We start from the raw sequence: 13,581 nt of genomic DNA, 5'->3' as shown, positions 1-13,581 counted from the left end.
AGTCGACACAAGAGATCCACTTCCTGGACACTACGGTGCTAATAAGTGATGGTCACATAAACACCACCCTATACCGGAAACCTACTGACCGCGATTCCTACCTACATGCCTCCAGCTTTCATCCAGACCACACCACACAATCCATTGTCTACAGCCAAGCTCTACGATACAACCTCATTTGCTCCAACCCCTCAGAGAGAGACAAACACCTACAAGATCTCTATCAAGCATTCTTAAAACTACAATACCCACCTGCTGAAGTGAAGAAACAGATTGACAGAGACAGAAGAGTACCCAGAAGTAACCTACTCCAGGACAGGCCCAACAAAGAAAATAACAGAACGCCACTAGCCATCACCTTCAGCCCCCAACTAAAACCCCTCCAACGCATTATCAAGGATCTACAACCTATCCTGAAGGACGACCCACCACTCTCACAGATCTTGGGAGACAGGCCAGTCCTTGCCTACAGACAGCCCCCCAACCTGAAGCAAATATTCACCAGCAACCACACACCACACAACAGAAACACTAACCCAGGAACCTATCCTTGCAACAAAGCCCGTTGCCAACTGTGTCCACATATCTATTCAGGGGACACCATCATAGGGCCTAATCACATCAGCCACACTATCAGAGGCTCGTTCACCTGCACATCTACCAATGTGATATATGCCATCATGTGCCAGCAATGCCCCTCTGCCATGTACATTGGTCAAACTGGACAGTCTCTACGTAAAAGAATAAATGGACACAAATCAGATGTCAAGAATTATAACATTCAAAAACCAGTCGGAGAACACTTCAATCTCTTTGGTCACTCGACTATAGACTGTGACGGGGTAAGGCTAGATGGCTATAGAAAAGTAGTGGGAGATAGATATATTAGCTCCAGGCTAAACAAATCTCTGGTACCAGGATAAGTGAAATGGAAGCTGCTCCAGGTCAATTAAGACACCTGGGGCCAATTAAGAACTTTCCAGAAGGCAGGGAGAATGCTAGGTTGATTGGAACACCTGAAGCCAATCAGGGGCCAGCTGAAACTAGTTAAAAGCCTCCCAGTCAGTCAGGTGGCTGTGCATGTCAGGAGCTGTGGAAGGAAGTTGTGCTGTTGGAGAGGCTGAGTAGTAGACACCATATGAGGCACAAGGAAGGAGGCCCTGAGGTAAGGGTGAAGTGGAGCTTGAGGAAGTGAGGGCTGCTGTGTGGGGGAAGTAGCCCAGGGAATTGTACATGTCATGTTTCTAAAAGGTCAGCTACCATAGCTGATACTAATAGGGTCCCTGGGCTGGAGCCCAGAGTAGAGGGTGGGCCTGGGCTCCCCCCCCACCTTTGCCCCCTGATTAATCACTGAGACTGGGAGACAACAGAGACTGTGCAAGGAAAGATAACTTCTCCTCCCCTCCCCTCACTGGCTTATGATGAAAATGGCTCAGTAGACTGTGACCCTTGTCTCTAGAGAGAGAAGGGTTATGTGGAGGGTCACAGTGAGCCTCTGAGGCTAGCGAAATCTGCCAGGAAATGCGGGACCCATGGAGGCAAGGACAGAGCTTTGTCACAAAACCTAAAAGTTGCAATTCTTCAATAAAAAAACTTCAAAAACAGACTACAACGAGAGACTGCTGAATTGGAATTAATTTGCAAACTGGATACAATTTTGCTTTCTGCCTTGATCTCTTGAAGCAGAGCAATTATCAGGATGGAGCTGCTCCAAGGGAGCTGGACCTGTGGTCTGGGCCAGAATGTCCAAAGTACGGGATTTCCTGAATGCTGGTTGCAGCCAATTATTTTCCAGGACTTGTGTATATAGTATAAATAAATAAATTACACTAAGAATACCAAGACTCCACAGCACTGATTTCTCTTGCAACAGGAAACCAACCTGTAAGTCCACAACATCTGCTACTGCTGAGCAGAAGTATGCTCCATGCCAACCAGAGGTAGTTTTGACCTCCTGCTCCTGAGATCATAAAATAAATTCTCAGTCAAGTGTGCAGGAAAGCTGGATGTAAGTAAATATTATGCTTTGTAATGGCAAAATGTAAATGTATACTTTTAGGAACAAAGTCTGTAGGCTATACTTACAGCATGAGGGAAATCTGTCCTGGAAAGCTGTGACTTTGGCTCCTCTAGGCCATGCCAAGTCTGGGCACCGGTCTCGTACAAAGAGCAGGGAAAATGCCTCTCTTCTGCACTCACTTGTCTCTCTGCTAGGCCTTGGTAGTATGTGGGAGGAAGCTGTCTGAATAGAATGCAGAAGGGACAAGAGTCAGGCTGAGGAGGAGGGAATGGGTAGGGGAGCAGATTGGACAAGAAACATTGCAGGGGCCTGGGGAGATTGGGAAAGCTAGTGAAGTGGGAATAAGGAATGGAAGTTGGGAAAGGGAGGCCTGGGAGCCAGGGAGGAAAATGCTGGGAGACTAGTAACCAGAGGGTAGAGAGGGAGACTAAAATCAGATGGGGACTTGGGTGGAAGACAGGGACTAGTCAAGCAAGGGGACAGACAAGGACTCCTTGTCAAGGAGATGGGTGTTAGGAGGGCAGTAAGATTGGATAAGAAGCCCGGGGAGAGACTGAGTTGGAGACAGTGGGGATGGAGAGGGAGGGTATGGGGGATGAGTGGAAGTCAGTGGGTGGGTGGAAAAGGACAGATCAGATGAGGAGCCAGGAGCAGGGACCTGGGACTGGTTGGGGGATGATGTTTGGGGAACCTGGGATGGGAAGTCCAGAGAGGGACACTAGTACAGGCAGGGCAAAGAGACTGGGACTGGGATGAGAAGCCTAAATGGAGACTGGGACTAGGGGTGGGAAAGAGACAGGGCTAGAACAGGGACAGGTTGGATGGGAAGTTGCCTAAGGGGTCAAGAGTGGGAGAAACAGGCAGAAGAGTCTGTCCTCACTAGAGCACACTTTCCTCCAATGCAAGGAATGGAACCCAAGATCCCTGAGTTTCACCATTCCTCTGCTGTCAGCAAAAACCTCTGGCAAACTGTCCCATCTCCCTCTAGTGCTACTCTCTATATAGGATTACAATTTCCTACTGCTATCAGTAAGTCCATTAGCCAAGAGGCAAAGGGCTCGCCGTGGATCAACAAATTTGGAGAACTGATCATGCCGAAATGGTCAGCAGTTATTCCTAACTTGTTTGCAATCAATGTTTGCGAACTTTTCATCCCTGACTGGTCATCAGTCACTCTAAAGTATTTTGTAATCAGCAATTTTCTGAAACTGATCATATCTGAATTCTCAGCAGTCACCCTGAACTTGTATACATCTTGTGTTACCCTGGGGTCCCTAGGCCTCTCTGGATTAGAAATGTTTATTAAGGGTAAGCCTCTCCACTGGTGTTACCAAGGGTTGGGGTCTCCACACTAGGGTTAGGCTTGTGTCCAGTAGGTATCCTCACACCAGGGTTAGGTTACTAAGACAAGGTGTTTCCATGCTAGTGTTGCACCTGGGGTCACTAGGGCTCCCTGTGCTAGGGTTAGGGTTACCAAGATGGACCTGAAAAATCCACATGATGAGTCTCTCCCCTGGCTTCCCTACCTAGATCTATTATACGGTTTCTAGCTTTTAACTACAACAGACTAACATATCTACAATAACAAAAGGGACCACATGAAACCCAGAGGGCTATATGAAATGTTTCATTCCACCCAGCAGTATACTTTCCAGCAGCTTCCATTAACTCTAATTAATGCAGGGGGAACACAGCTGGGATAGGATCGAGCACTGTCCCCAGGTGAGGCAAAGTACACCTTAAATTACATATTCTCACCACAGAAGACAAAGAACATAGTACTTTCTCTGTTCCACACTGTAGGAGCAATATTTGGCATGTAATGAAAGTATAAAAATGTTATGGCAAACAGAAGAGCACCTGTGAGCCTCCCCTTGTAGCCTGGCCCCAGTCACAAGATCTACAAAGTGGCCACATGACAACAATTTGACTCCAAAGCCTCCTGTTCTAATAATATAGATTTAAGGTTTAATTGGGAAAGAGCTACTAAATTATCATAGGGCATTAAACCTACAATATACTAGAAGTTGCACGTGAGCAGGCTGTGAAGGTGAGCCCATTATAACCGCAGGGCCCATGAGAAATGAGAGTTGTACCAAATTTCTGAATTTACGTTTGTGGAAACTCCATCAATCCTTCATCCTTTCTTTCAGATCTCCAGCCCCAATCCTGCAAACACTGATGTGCATGTTTATTGCTACCATGAGTAGTTCCACTAAAATCAATGCATTGCTCATGCTAGTGAAATTACACATACGGAAGTGTTTTCAGGATTGGGATGCACATCTGATGAAAGGTGCAGCCTTTAAATGACTTTGTGACGTGACTTCTCAGGACTTTTGTGAAGGGGAAGAAAACGATTTGTTGGGGTTTCTGACATATTTAGTTCAGCAGGTTTGCTCAGCTTTTCAGGCTTAAAGTGCTGTGGGGATTTCTGGAACACGAATGGAATGGAGAAAGGTGCAAACAGTTGGTGTAGGTCAAAGAAGATGATGTGTTCTTATATTTTTGCCTGTTCTTATCAATAAAGAGTCTGTGTAACCTTTATGATCTGCGAGGCTGAATGGAACAGCATGCAATGGCCTGTTACTGACAGATTACTAGGGAAGTCTTGTCCCTTCCTGCTTGCCAGAAAAATGTAGGACCTTGGAGGAGGTAAGGGAATGGTCAGGGATGAGAGGGATCCCTAGCAAAATAGATGGAAAACTTTTGTGCTCACCAGCAGAGACCTGGGGGTTCTTCACCCGGCAAGCGGGGGGAAACTACACTCACTTTTTAAGTGAGTTAATTTAAATAGCTGCATGTAATCCCAGTCTTGGAGAGGGACAGGCCGTGCAGACCCTGGCCCTGGGTTGGCAGAGAAACAGTTAACCACTTTTCCTTAAATAGAGCCAGAGATGTCTGCCTTTTGGCAGCCACTCAGGAGAGGGTGCAGACAGCTATGTAGAAGGGAGGGTCTGTTTCCTCTCTCTATATATATGAGTTTAGTTGGCTCTTTTTTTAAAGTCTTCAGAGGGTTGTAAGGCTGAATTGGCATAGAGGATTGGTTTTCTGTACTGTTTATTGGGTGCTGTGTGATGTTCTTAGGTGGTTGGGAAGCAGCCTTGAAGATTAAACCTCTGTTTTTGCTGTGACTTTGCATGACATAAATCATGCTCTTTGGGAATGTGGTGGGAGGGAGACATATTTAATGACAAAACTCATCCTGAAGACTGTGTATCCTCCTCTTCTGTAGTATCTGCTAACTTTGCGCTGACCATCTTTTCACAGTGTAGTTAAGGTGGTTGATCAGTGAGCGTACTAACCACCTGCTGTGATGTATCTTTCCTTAAGCTACACTCTTACCACTAAAAAGAAAAGGAGTACTTGTGGCACCTTAGAGACTAACACATTTATCTGAGCATAAGCTTTCGTGAGCTACAGCTTACCTCATCAAATGCATTCAGTGGAAAATACAGTGCGGAGATTTATATACATAGAGAACATGAAACAATGGATGTTACCATACACACTGTAACAAGAGTGATCAGATACGGTGAGCTATTACCAGCAGGAGAACAGGGGAAATAACCTTGTGTAGTAATAATCAAGGTGGGCCATTTCCAGCAGTTGACAAGAACGACTGAGGAACAGCGGGGGGTGGGGGGAGGGAATAAACATGGGGAAATAATTTTACTTTGTGTAATGACCCATCCACTCCCAGTCTTTATTCAAGCCTAAGTTAATTGTATCCAGTTTGCAAATTAATTCCAATTCAGCAGTCTCACGTTGGAGTCTGTTTCTGAAGTTTTTTTGTTGAAGAATTGCAACTTTTAGGTCTGTAATTGAGTGACCAAAGAGATTGAAGTGTTCTCTGACTGGTTTTTGGTTTTTGAACGTTATAATTCTTGATGTCTGATTGGTGTCCATTTATTCTTTGGCAGAGGGGCATTGCTGGCACATGATGGCATATATCACATTGGTAGATGTGCAGGTGAACGAGCCTCTGATAGTGTGGCTGATGTGATTAGGCCCTATGATGGTGTCCCCTGAATAGATATGTGGACACAGTTGGCAACAGGCTTTGTTGCAAGGATAGGTTCCTGGGTTAGTGTTTCTGTTGTGTGGTGTGTGGTTGCTGGTGAGTATTTGCTTCAGGTTGGGGGGCTGTCTGTAAGCAAGGACTGGCCTGTCTCCCAAGATCTGTGAGAATGGTGGGTCATCCTTCAGGATAGGCTGTAGATCCTTGATGATGCGTTGGAGGGGTTTTAGTTGGGGACTGAAGGTGATGGCTAGTGGCGTTCTGTTATTTTCTTTGTTGGGCCTATCCTGTAGTAGGTGACTTCTGTGTACTCTTCTGGCTCTGTCGATTTGTTTCTTCACTTCAGCATTTCTCTTTTTTTAAAAATAGGTAGCTTTCAATTAGCAGCTTGACTTTAGTCACTTACATTCAAAACTCTAAACCTGTGTCTGTGTTACCCTTCTCACTTTTCTGGGTTATGCCCCACCTATTCTTTCCAACAGGGCTTTGTCAGGCTTCCTATGCTGAAAGGAGACTTGAGCATCTCTCTTCTCTTCATGCTATCTTATGTGGATTCACAGTTATTTGTCTGTCACATTGTCCGCTGGCCCTAGAATTCAGGGAATGGGGGATTGCAGGTTGGAAGCAAGGCTTGCTGGGCAAGGGGCTGGGACTATAGACCTAGGGAGTACCTGGCAGTTTCTCCTTGGAGAAGCCAGGGAAGGGGGAAGACTGGTGAAAGGTCCCACCCGCAATAAGAATCTGGGTGCAGCAATACCACTCTCAGCTGGTGCAGAAGTCTGAAAGGTCTGTGGACCAGAGCTTGGAAATAGCTGGGGAGGCAGCCTAGAAGTGACAAGGCGGCAATGGAATCCTGTGTGTGTGTGTGCATGGATGCTTTGGATAAAGGACCATGTGAGCCCTGGATGGAGGGATGAAGATGGTGGCTTTGTGATGAATGCAGATGAAGGAAACTGCTGTGACAATTGGTGCAGTATGAGCTTGAAGCCCAGAAAGACCACCTGTATAGTCTGAGGGTGTCAAAGAAGCCTCATGGTTTCATTCCCCTGTCTCAAAGGGAACACTACATGGCCAGAAGGCAGTGTCACCCAACCACTCAAAGAAGAAACTGAGATGAAAAGTATCATACAGGAGTGGGAGACGGGAGCAGTGAGGGGAAATGGAGGGACAAGTACACCAGATAGTGCAATTTACCTTGTTCAATCTGCCTGTAAGTAACAGTGTTATGGCACATCACCTCATACCACAGAAAGGGCATAAGAGTCTTATGGTTCCACCTGACATAAGCATGAGAGGTGATAAGACCTACTTCTTACTTTACTGGTTTCTTCTGATTCTGTAAAAAGGACTTGAAATGCAAGGTCTGGGGCTGTAGAATCTTAAATCCAGATCTGAGCTCACAGTCTGCTATATGACTTTGGCATATATGGTGGGTTTGTGTAGAATGTGAACACTTGACCATGAAGATAGGAAATGATTACTGAAGAGTGGTCAGATGACTACAACTTCAGTCACTACCAGAAAGAACTGGAGTTGAACTGGTCACTTAAAAATGAGCATCTCTATCCCACTTCCAGTCCCCTGAAACATTCTGTACTTCTGTAACCCTTTAATTGGTGTATAAATATTTAAAGTGTGTGTAATAGTATTAATGGTTATGTAAATCTGCAAAATGAAAATCTCTTAATTTACAAGTAAAACACTTGAAAAGATTATCCCATCCTGTAAACCATGTGATATGATGTCAGTGATGCGTAGGCTTATGGGCTATGCAATCATATACAGGAGTAGTCAACAAGCAGACCATGGGCCAAATCTGGACTGCCAGATGCTTTTCAATGGACCCCAAAATCTTTTTATTTACTACTTATTATCATAGTAGCTTTTAAAAAAAAATTTCTGGAGTCTGAACTTGACTATACTTTGATCAAGAAATTTGGACCTTGACTACTCCAATATGGCATGTTTGGAAACTGAAAGAAAACTGTCTAGAACAGCACTTTCTCTCTTAGATGTCGGAATCTTATTTTCAGAATAATATGGGGTATCTTCCACAATTTATAGGAGCAGGGAAATAGAAAGATCATCACAGGTTGAAGAGATGAAAGTAGGACAATCTACACTAGGTGTTCTCAAACTGGGGGTCGGGACCCCTCAGGGGGCTGTGAGGTTCTTAAATGCGGGGTCACGAGCTGTCAGCCTCCACTGCAAACCCCGCTTTGCCTCCAGAATTTATAATGGTGTTAAATATATTAAAAAGTGTTTTTAATTTATAAGAGGGGGGGTTGCACTCAGAGTCTTGCTCTGTGAAAGGGGTCACCAGCACAAAAGTTTGAGAACCACTGATCTATACTTTATTATCCCTGCTCGTGAGTCAGTTTGGTGCACATACACCAGAGGGCACCCTTGTCCCATGCTAATGACCTCACATATGTGTCAATATCACTAGTGAAAATAGTGATGTGCTTTCAGTGAGCAATTGAAAAAGTCCTTACGTCAAGAGCTGGATTCCGATTGCTGTGTAACCCTAAATCAGGGAAAGTGTGTGACATATCCAGCCTTCTCTTCCCCACCCCTTCAGACTGTGTAAAACTTGTCGTCCTGGTAACAACACTAAAACAAAGGGAAAGTTTGTACTGCAATTGCATTATCCTATTTGTAACATATTATGTTTCACTGACAAACATTCAGGGTCACCAGCTGTGTCCATGTAACTGGTAACTAATCTGAGATTAAGCACTGGGTGTCATTTGACTGCCCATATTTCCTAGAACAGACTACTTTTCACCCTGCAAGAGAATATCTGAGACCACAGAGTCTGCAGCAGTGGGGTTCTTCCATGTGTACAATAGTTCTGCTAAAATATTCTCCATGTTTTCCAGCCCAGGGGAGTCTTCCCTCCCTGTTCAGTGGTCAAACAGGCAAGAGCTCTCAAAGGACGGCTATGGGGGGTGGGGTGGGTGGGCAGGGGTTAGTCAGGCCTTGGGACTGACTCATTACAAGACAAATATGCTGAACTTTATTGATGCAGATATTTTAGAGGTTTAATCTTAAGAACATAAGAATGGCCATACTGTGTCAGACCAAAGGTCTATCCAGCCCAGTATCCTGTCTACCGACAGTGGCCAATGCCAGCTGCTCCAGAGGGAGTGAACTTAACAGGTAATGATCTAGTGATCTCTTTCCTGCCATTTTTCTCCACCCTCTGACAAACAGAGGCTAGGGACACCATTCCTTACCCATCCTGGCTAATAGCCATTAATGGACTTAACCTCCATGAATTTATCTAGTTCTCTTTTAAACAATGTTAAAGTCCAAGCCTTCACAACCTCCTCAGGCAAGGTGTTCCACAGGTTGACTGTGCGCTGTGTGAAGAACTTCCTTTTATTTGTTTTAAACCTGCTACCCACTAATTTCATTCGGTGGCCCCTAGTTCTTATATTATGGGAACAAGTAAATAACTTTTCCTTATTCACTGTTTCCACACCACTCATGATTTTATATACTTCTATCATATCCCCCTGTAGTCTACTCTTTTCCAAGCTGAAAAGTCCTAGTCTCTTTAATCTCTCCTCATATGGGACCCGTTCCAAACCCCAAATCATTTTAGTTGCCCTTCTTTGAACCTTTTCTAATGCCAGTATACCTTTTTTGAGATGAGGAGACCACATCTGTATGAAGTATTCAAGATGTAGGAGTACCATGGATTTATATAGGAGCAATAAGATATTCTCCATCTTATTCTCTATCCCTTTTTTAATGATTCCTAACATCCTGTTCGCTTTTTTGACCACTGCTGCACCCTGCGTGGACGTCTTCAGAGAACTATCCACAATGTCTCCAAGATCTCTTTCCTGATTAGTTGTAGCTAAATTAGCCCCCATCATACTGTATGTATAGTTGGGTTTTTTGCCCAATATGCATTACTTTAACTTTATCCACATTAAATTTCATTTGCCATTTTGTTGCCCAATCACTTAGTTTTGTGAGATCTTTTTGAAGTTCTTCAGAGTCTGCTTTGGTCGTAACTATCTTGAGCAGTTTAGTATCGTCTGCAAACTTTGCCACGCCACTGTTTACCCCTTTCTCCAGATCAGTTATGAATAAGTTGAATAGGATTGGTCCTAGGACAGACCCTTGAGGAACACCACTAATTACCCCTCTCCATTCTGAAAATTTACCTTTTATTCCTACCCTTTGTTCCCTGTCTTTTAACCAGTTCTCAGTCCATGAAAGGATCTTCCCTCTTATCCCATGACAACTTAATTTACATAAGAGCCTTTGGTGAGGGACCTTGTCAAAGGCTTTCTGGAAATCTAAATACACTATGTCCACTGGATCCCTCTTGTCCACATGTTTGTTGACCCCTTCAAAGAACTCTAATAGATTAGTAAGACATGATTTCCCTTTACAGAAACCATGTTGACTTTTGCCCAACAATTTATGTTCTTCTATGTTTCTGACAATTTTATTCTTTACTATTTTTTCAACTAATTTGCCTGGTACTGACGTTAGACTTACCAGTCTGTAATTGCCAGGATCACCTCTAGAGCCCTTTTTAAATATTGGCATAATATTACCTATCTTCCAGTCACTGGGTACAAAAGTTGATTTAAAGGACAGGTTACAAATCATAGTTAATAGTTAATCTTCAGTGTTTAAAATGACAGGTTTCAGAGTAGCAGCCGTGCTAGTCTGTATTCGCAAAAAGAAAAGGAGTACTTGTGGCACCTTAGAGACTAACCAATTTATTTGAGCATAAGCTTTCGTGAGCTACTTGCATCCAATGAAGTGAGCTGTAGCTCATGAAAGCTTATGCTCAGATAAATTTGTTAGTGTTTAAAATGTGCCCCAAAATACTAATACCAAACTAGCAAACATGCTTTCCAGATAGATACTTCAACATCACCCTTGAGCAAAAGCCTCAATCTGTGGTGCTAGTACTGTGCCCTGGAAGCCTAAAAATGGGGCTCCTTAGTACAGTACTAGCAGGGGAGTGAGTACTAGAGTTCAGGGGCCTCTGCTGAGAACACTACTACCAGCTCACAGCTACTTCCTTATCTTAGTGCTTTGTGATCTAGGTGATAAATGCTAATGACCTAAGTCTTCAGAAAGGACTAGTGATTTGGGATGTCAAATGTGACACTCAAAAGCTTATTACCTGGATCACCTGGGTTGCTCTGTACTGCTGTCAGGGGTGAAGGGTACTTGGAGGGTCACAGCTAAATGATGTCTGAGCTGTGATAAGACTCAGGACAATAGTTGGGGGGGGGGAATATTTGATGTGAGGACACTTTAATGAACCTTAGCTGGAGGGGACAGTAAGGGTATGTCTTCACTGCAGCCTTAACCCCAGGCTCTTACCCAAGGATGACCCCAAACCACCCTACTATTGCCAGACAAATCTTAAACCCAGGTTTATTGTGTAGCTCTAACCCATCTACTTTGCAATGAGGCTTCACATGAAGCCTGGGTTATGGAGCTTGGGTTTGTGATAGTCTTCTAATCCAGTGTTTCCTCAATGACCAGTCTGTGAACCGGCACAGGTCCCTGGGATCTCCCTCACGCAGTTTAAGAAGGTCCCAGGTATCAACAAGGTTGAAAAGCACTGTTCTAATCCATTCCCACAATTCCCTATGAGGTGGTAGGCAATGTATTTTTCAGCCCTTCTACCTACTCATCACATATCCACAGGAAACTATCTGCTGACTTTTATATACATGGTCAGCATTTACCCCTCATTCCATGTGGCCTACTCTACTTCTGCCCAGCCAAACAGCGTGAGGAGATGCCAGCTGGTAAAACCCCCATACACTGTGAAGCTAGCTGGCTAGAGGATCACAACAGGTTTCTGGTTATCCTCTGGTTTCAATACAGCAAGGAATATGACTTTTGGCAGATGTGCCCAAATCAGCATCTCTACAGGAGCATCTCAAAGAGCCTGGTGGAAGAGTGGAGATGGCAGTCCTGTGTCAGAATTAAACCTCAAGGGGGCCAAAGAGGCCAGGAACCACAGTGGAGGAGACCCAGTGGCAGAGGGGATGAAGGAGCAGGTACAGACCCCAAAACAAAAGTGCAGCCAGTTGGGCTAGGGGATGTCCTGAGGCCATATTCAGAAGATCTGTTTGGGGTGGGAACAGGCTGGAGAGAAGGGGGCAGTGGTGCCAGAGCCACAGCTGGGTAAAAGGCCCCCACTATCTTTATTGCTCACTTTGGGGTCTGCAGCCTGTTGACCAACAGCTGTGGCACCTGCTCCAGCACCAGATCCTGCTCCACCCCTGGCACCATCACCTGCAGACACCTTCACACTCCCATGTCCTGCAGCCACTGGACAGACTGGGACCTGGGAGGGCATCAGTTAGAACTTCGGGCATGGCAGTGTGCACAGAGAACTGTACCCGGTTTGCTCTACTCCTGTACAACCAGGGGGTAAGAAGAACTGTTACACTGGAGATTGCCAATTCCATTACCAGTGAGCCAATGCTGCTTGGGATCACTGTTCAATTTACAAGGCAAAACAATGTTCCCTCTAATTTTTGACAGGCCATGTGTGCAAAAAATTTCTTCTGTTTAAATTTTTGTGCTTCTGTACAAATTTTTGTGCGTAGGGTGTTTCACAGTGTGCGCGGGGTTTAGGATCTGTGTGCGTGCGCACACGCGTACAGTTTAGAGGGAACAGTGCATGCAACCCTTGACAATTTTTCTTACCATGTGTGCACAGGCACTGACTTTTGTTTTTGCTGGCGAGTGCTTTTGAAGAGGTGTGTGTGTTTGTGGGGCAGAGGGTTGCTCTGCTGGTTTTGGGAGGAGGCTATTTTCAACATATTTATACACTTCTTTCATATTCTAGTTATTGAATGTGTGTCTATCATTGGTATCTTAATGTAATCATTATTAAAATAGTAATGAACTACATAATTACATTATCATGAATTACAATATATAAAAATCATTGCACTCACCTACAAGCTGTCTTCACTAACGTCCCAGTTTAAAGACATTGCATCTCACTGTAACTTTCTGGATGAAACTGTCAGCAATCTTATTTAATCTCGTTCCCTGGTACGGTCTTGATGCATGTTAAGGACAGCTACATTATTCAGTCACGTCTGTCCCATTGATGACTAGAGATAATTTTTAAGTCTTTGGAGGCTGGAGAATGCAGTACAGGATGATACTGGCACAGTGAGAAGGATTCTTATAAAATTTGCAGTACTCTGGAAGTATAGTGGTCAAATGTTCATTCCCTTCTGTTTTTAAAAATGACAACATCCTCAACACTGGAGACTGATATATTTTTCTGTAGAGCTATGTCCAAGAACATGTCACGGTGTACTTTCAATCTCTGTTTATATACGTTGTCTGCATAAAAGTCTGTTACTTGTTTGATTTAACCATCTCACTGCCAGTCGCAAACTGTATTTTCACAAACTGTTCCATTTGTGTCAAATGCTCTTGAATGTCAGATTCAAATCTTAAGTCAAGACTCCCCGTTACTGGATTGAAAACTTCATTAAGTAATTTTCTGTGCACATCCATA

The 13,581-nt window shown here is 44.2% G+C and overlaps 1 protein-coding gene across 1 annotated transcript in view; it reads right to left on the bottom strand.

The window, feature by feature from the left end:
• Positions 1-13,581, bottom strand: part of LOC140917414 (uncharacterized) — a 51,908-nt gene that overhangs the window by 14,611 nt on the left and 23,716 nt on the right. Inside the window, exon 4 of the mRNA XM_073360214.1 lies at positions 2,086-2,242. Coding sequence (XP_073216315.1) covers positions 2,086-2,242 — 157 coding nt within the window. The remainder of the gene's footprint in view (positions 1-2,085; positions 2,243-13,581) is intronic.

Source organism: Lepidochelys kempii, chromosome 9 (genome assembly GCF_965140265.1).
Source record: "Lepidochelys kempii isolate rLepKem1 chromosome 9, rLepKem1.hap2, whole genome shotgun sequence".
Lineage (NCBI taxonomy): Eukaryota > Metazoa > Chordata > Testudines > Cheloniidae > Lepidochelys > Lepidochelys kempii.
Note: the sequence above shows the minus strand (reverse complement) of the source record. Positions and strands in the feature narration are given on the sequence as shown.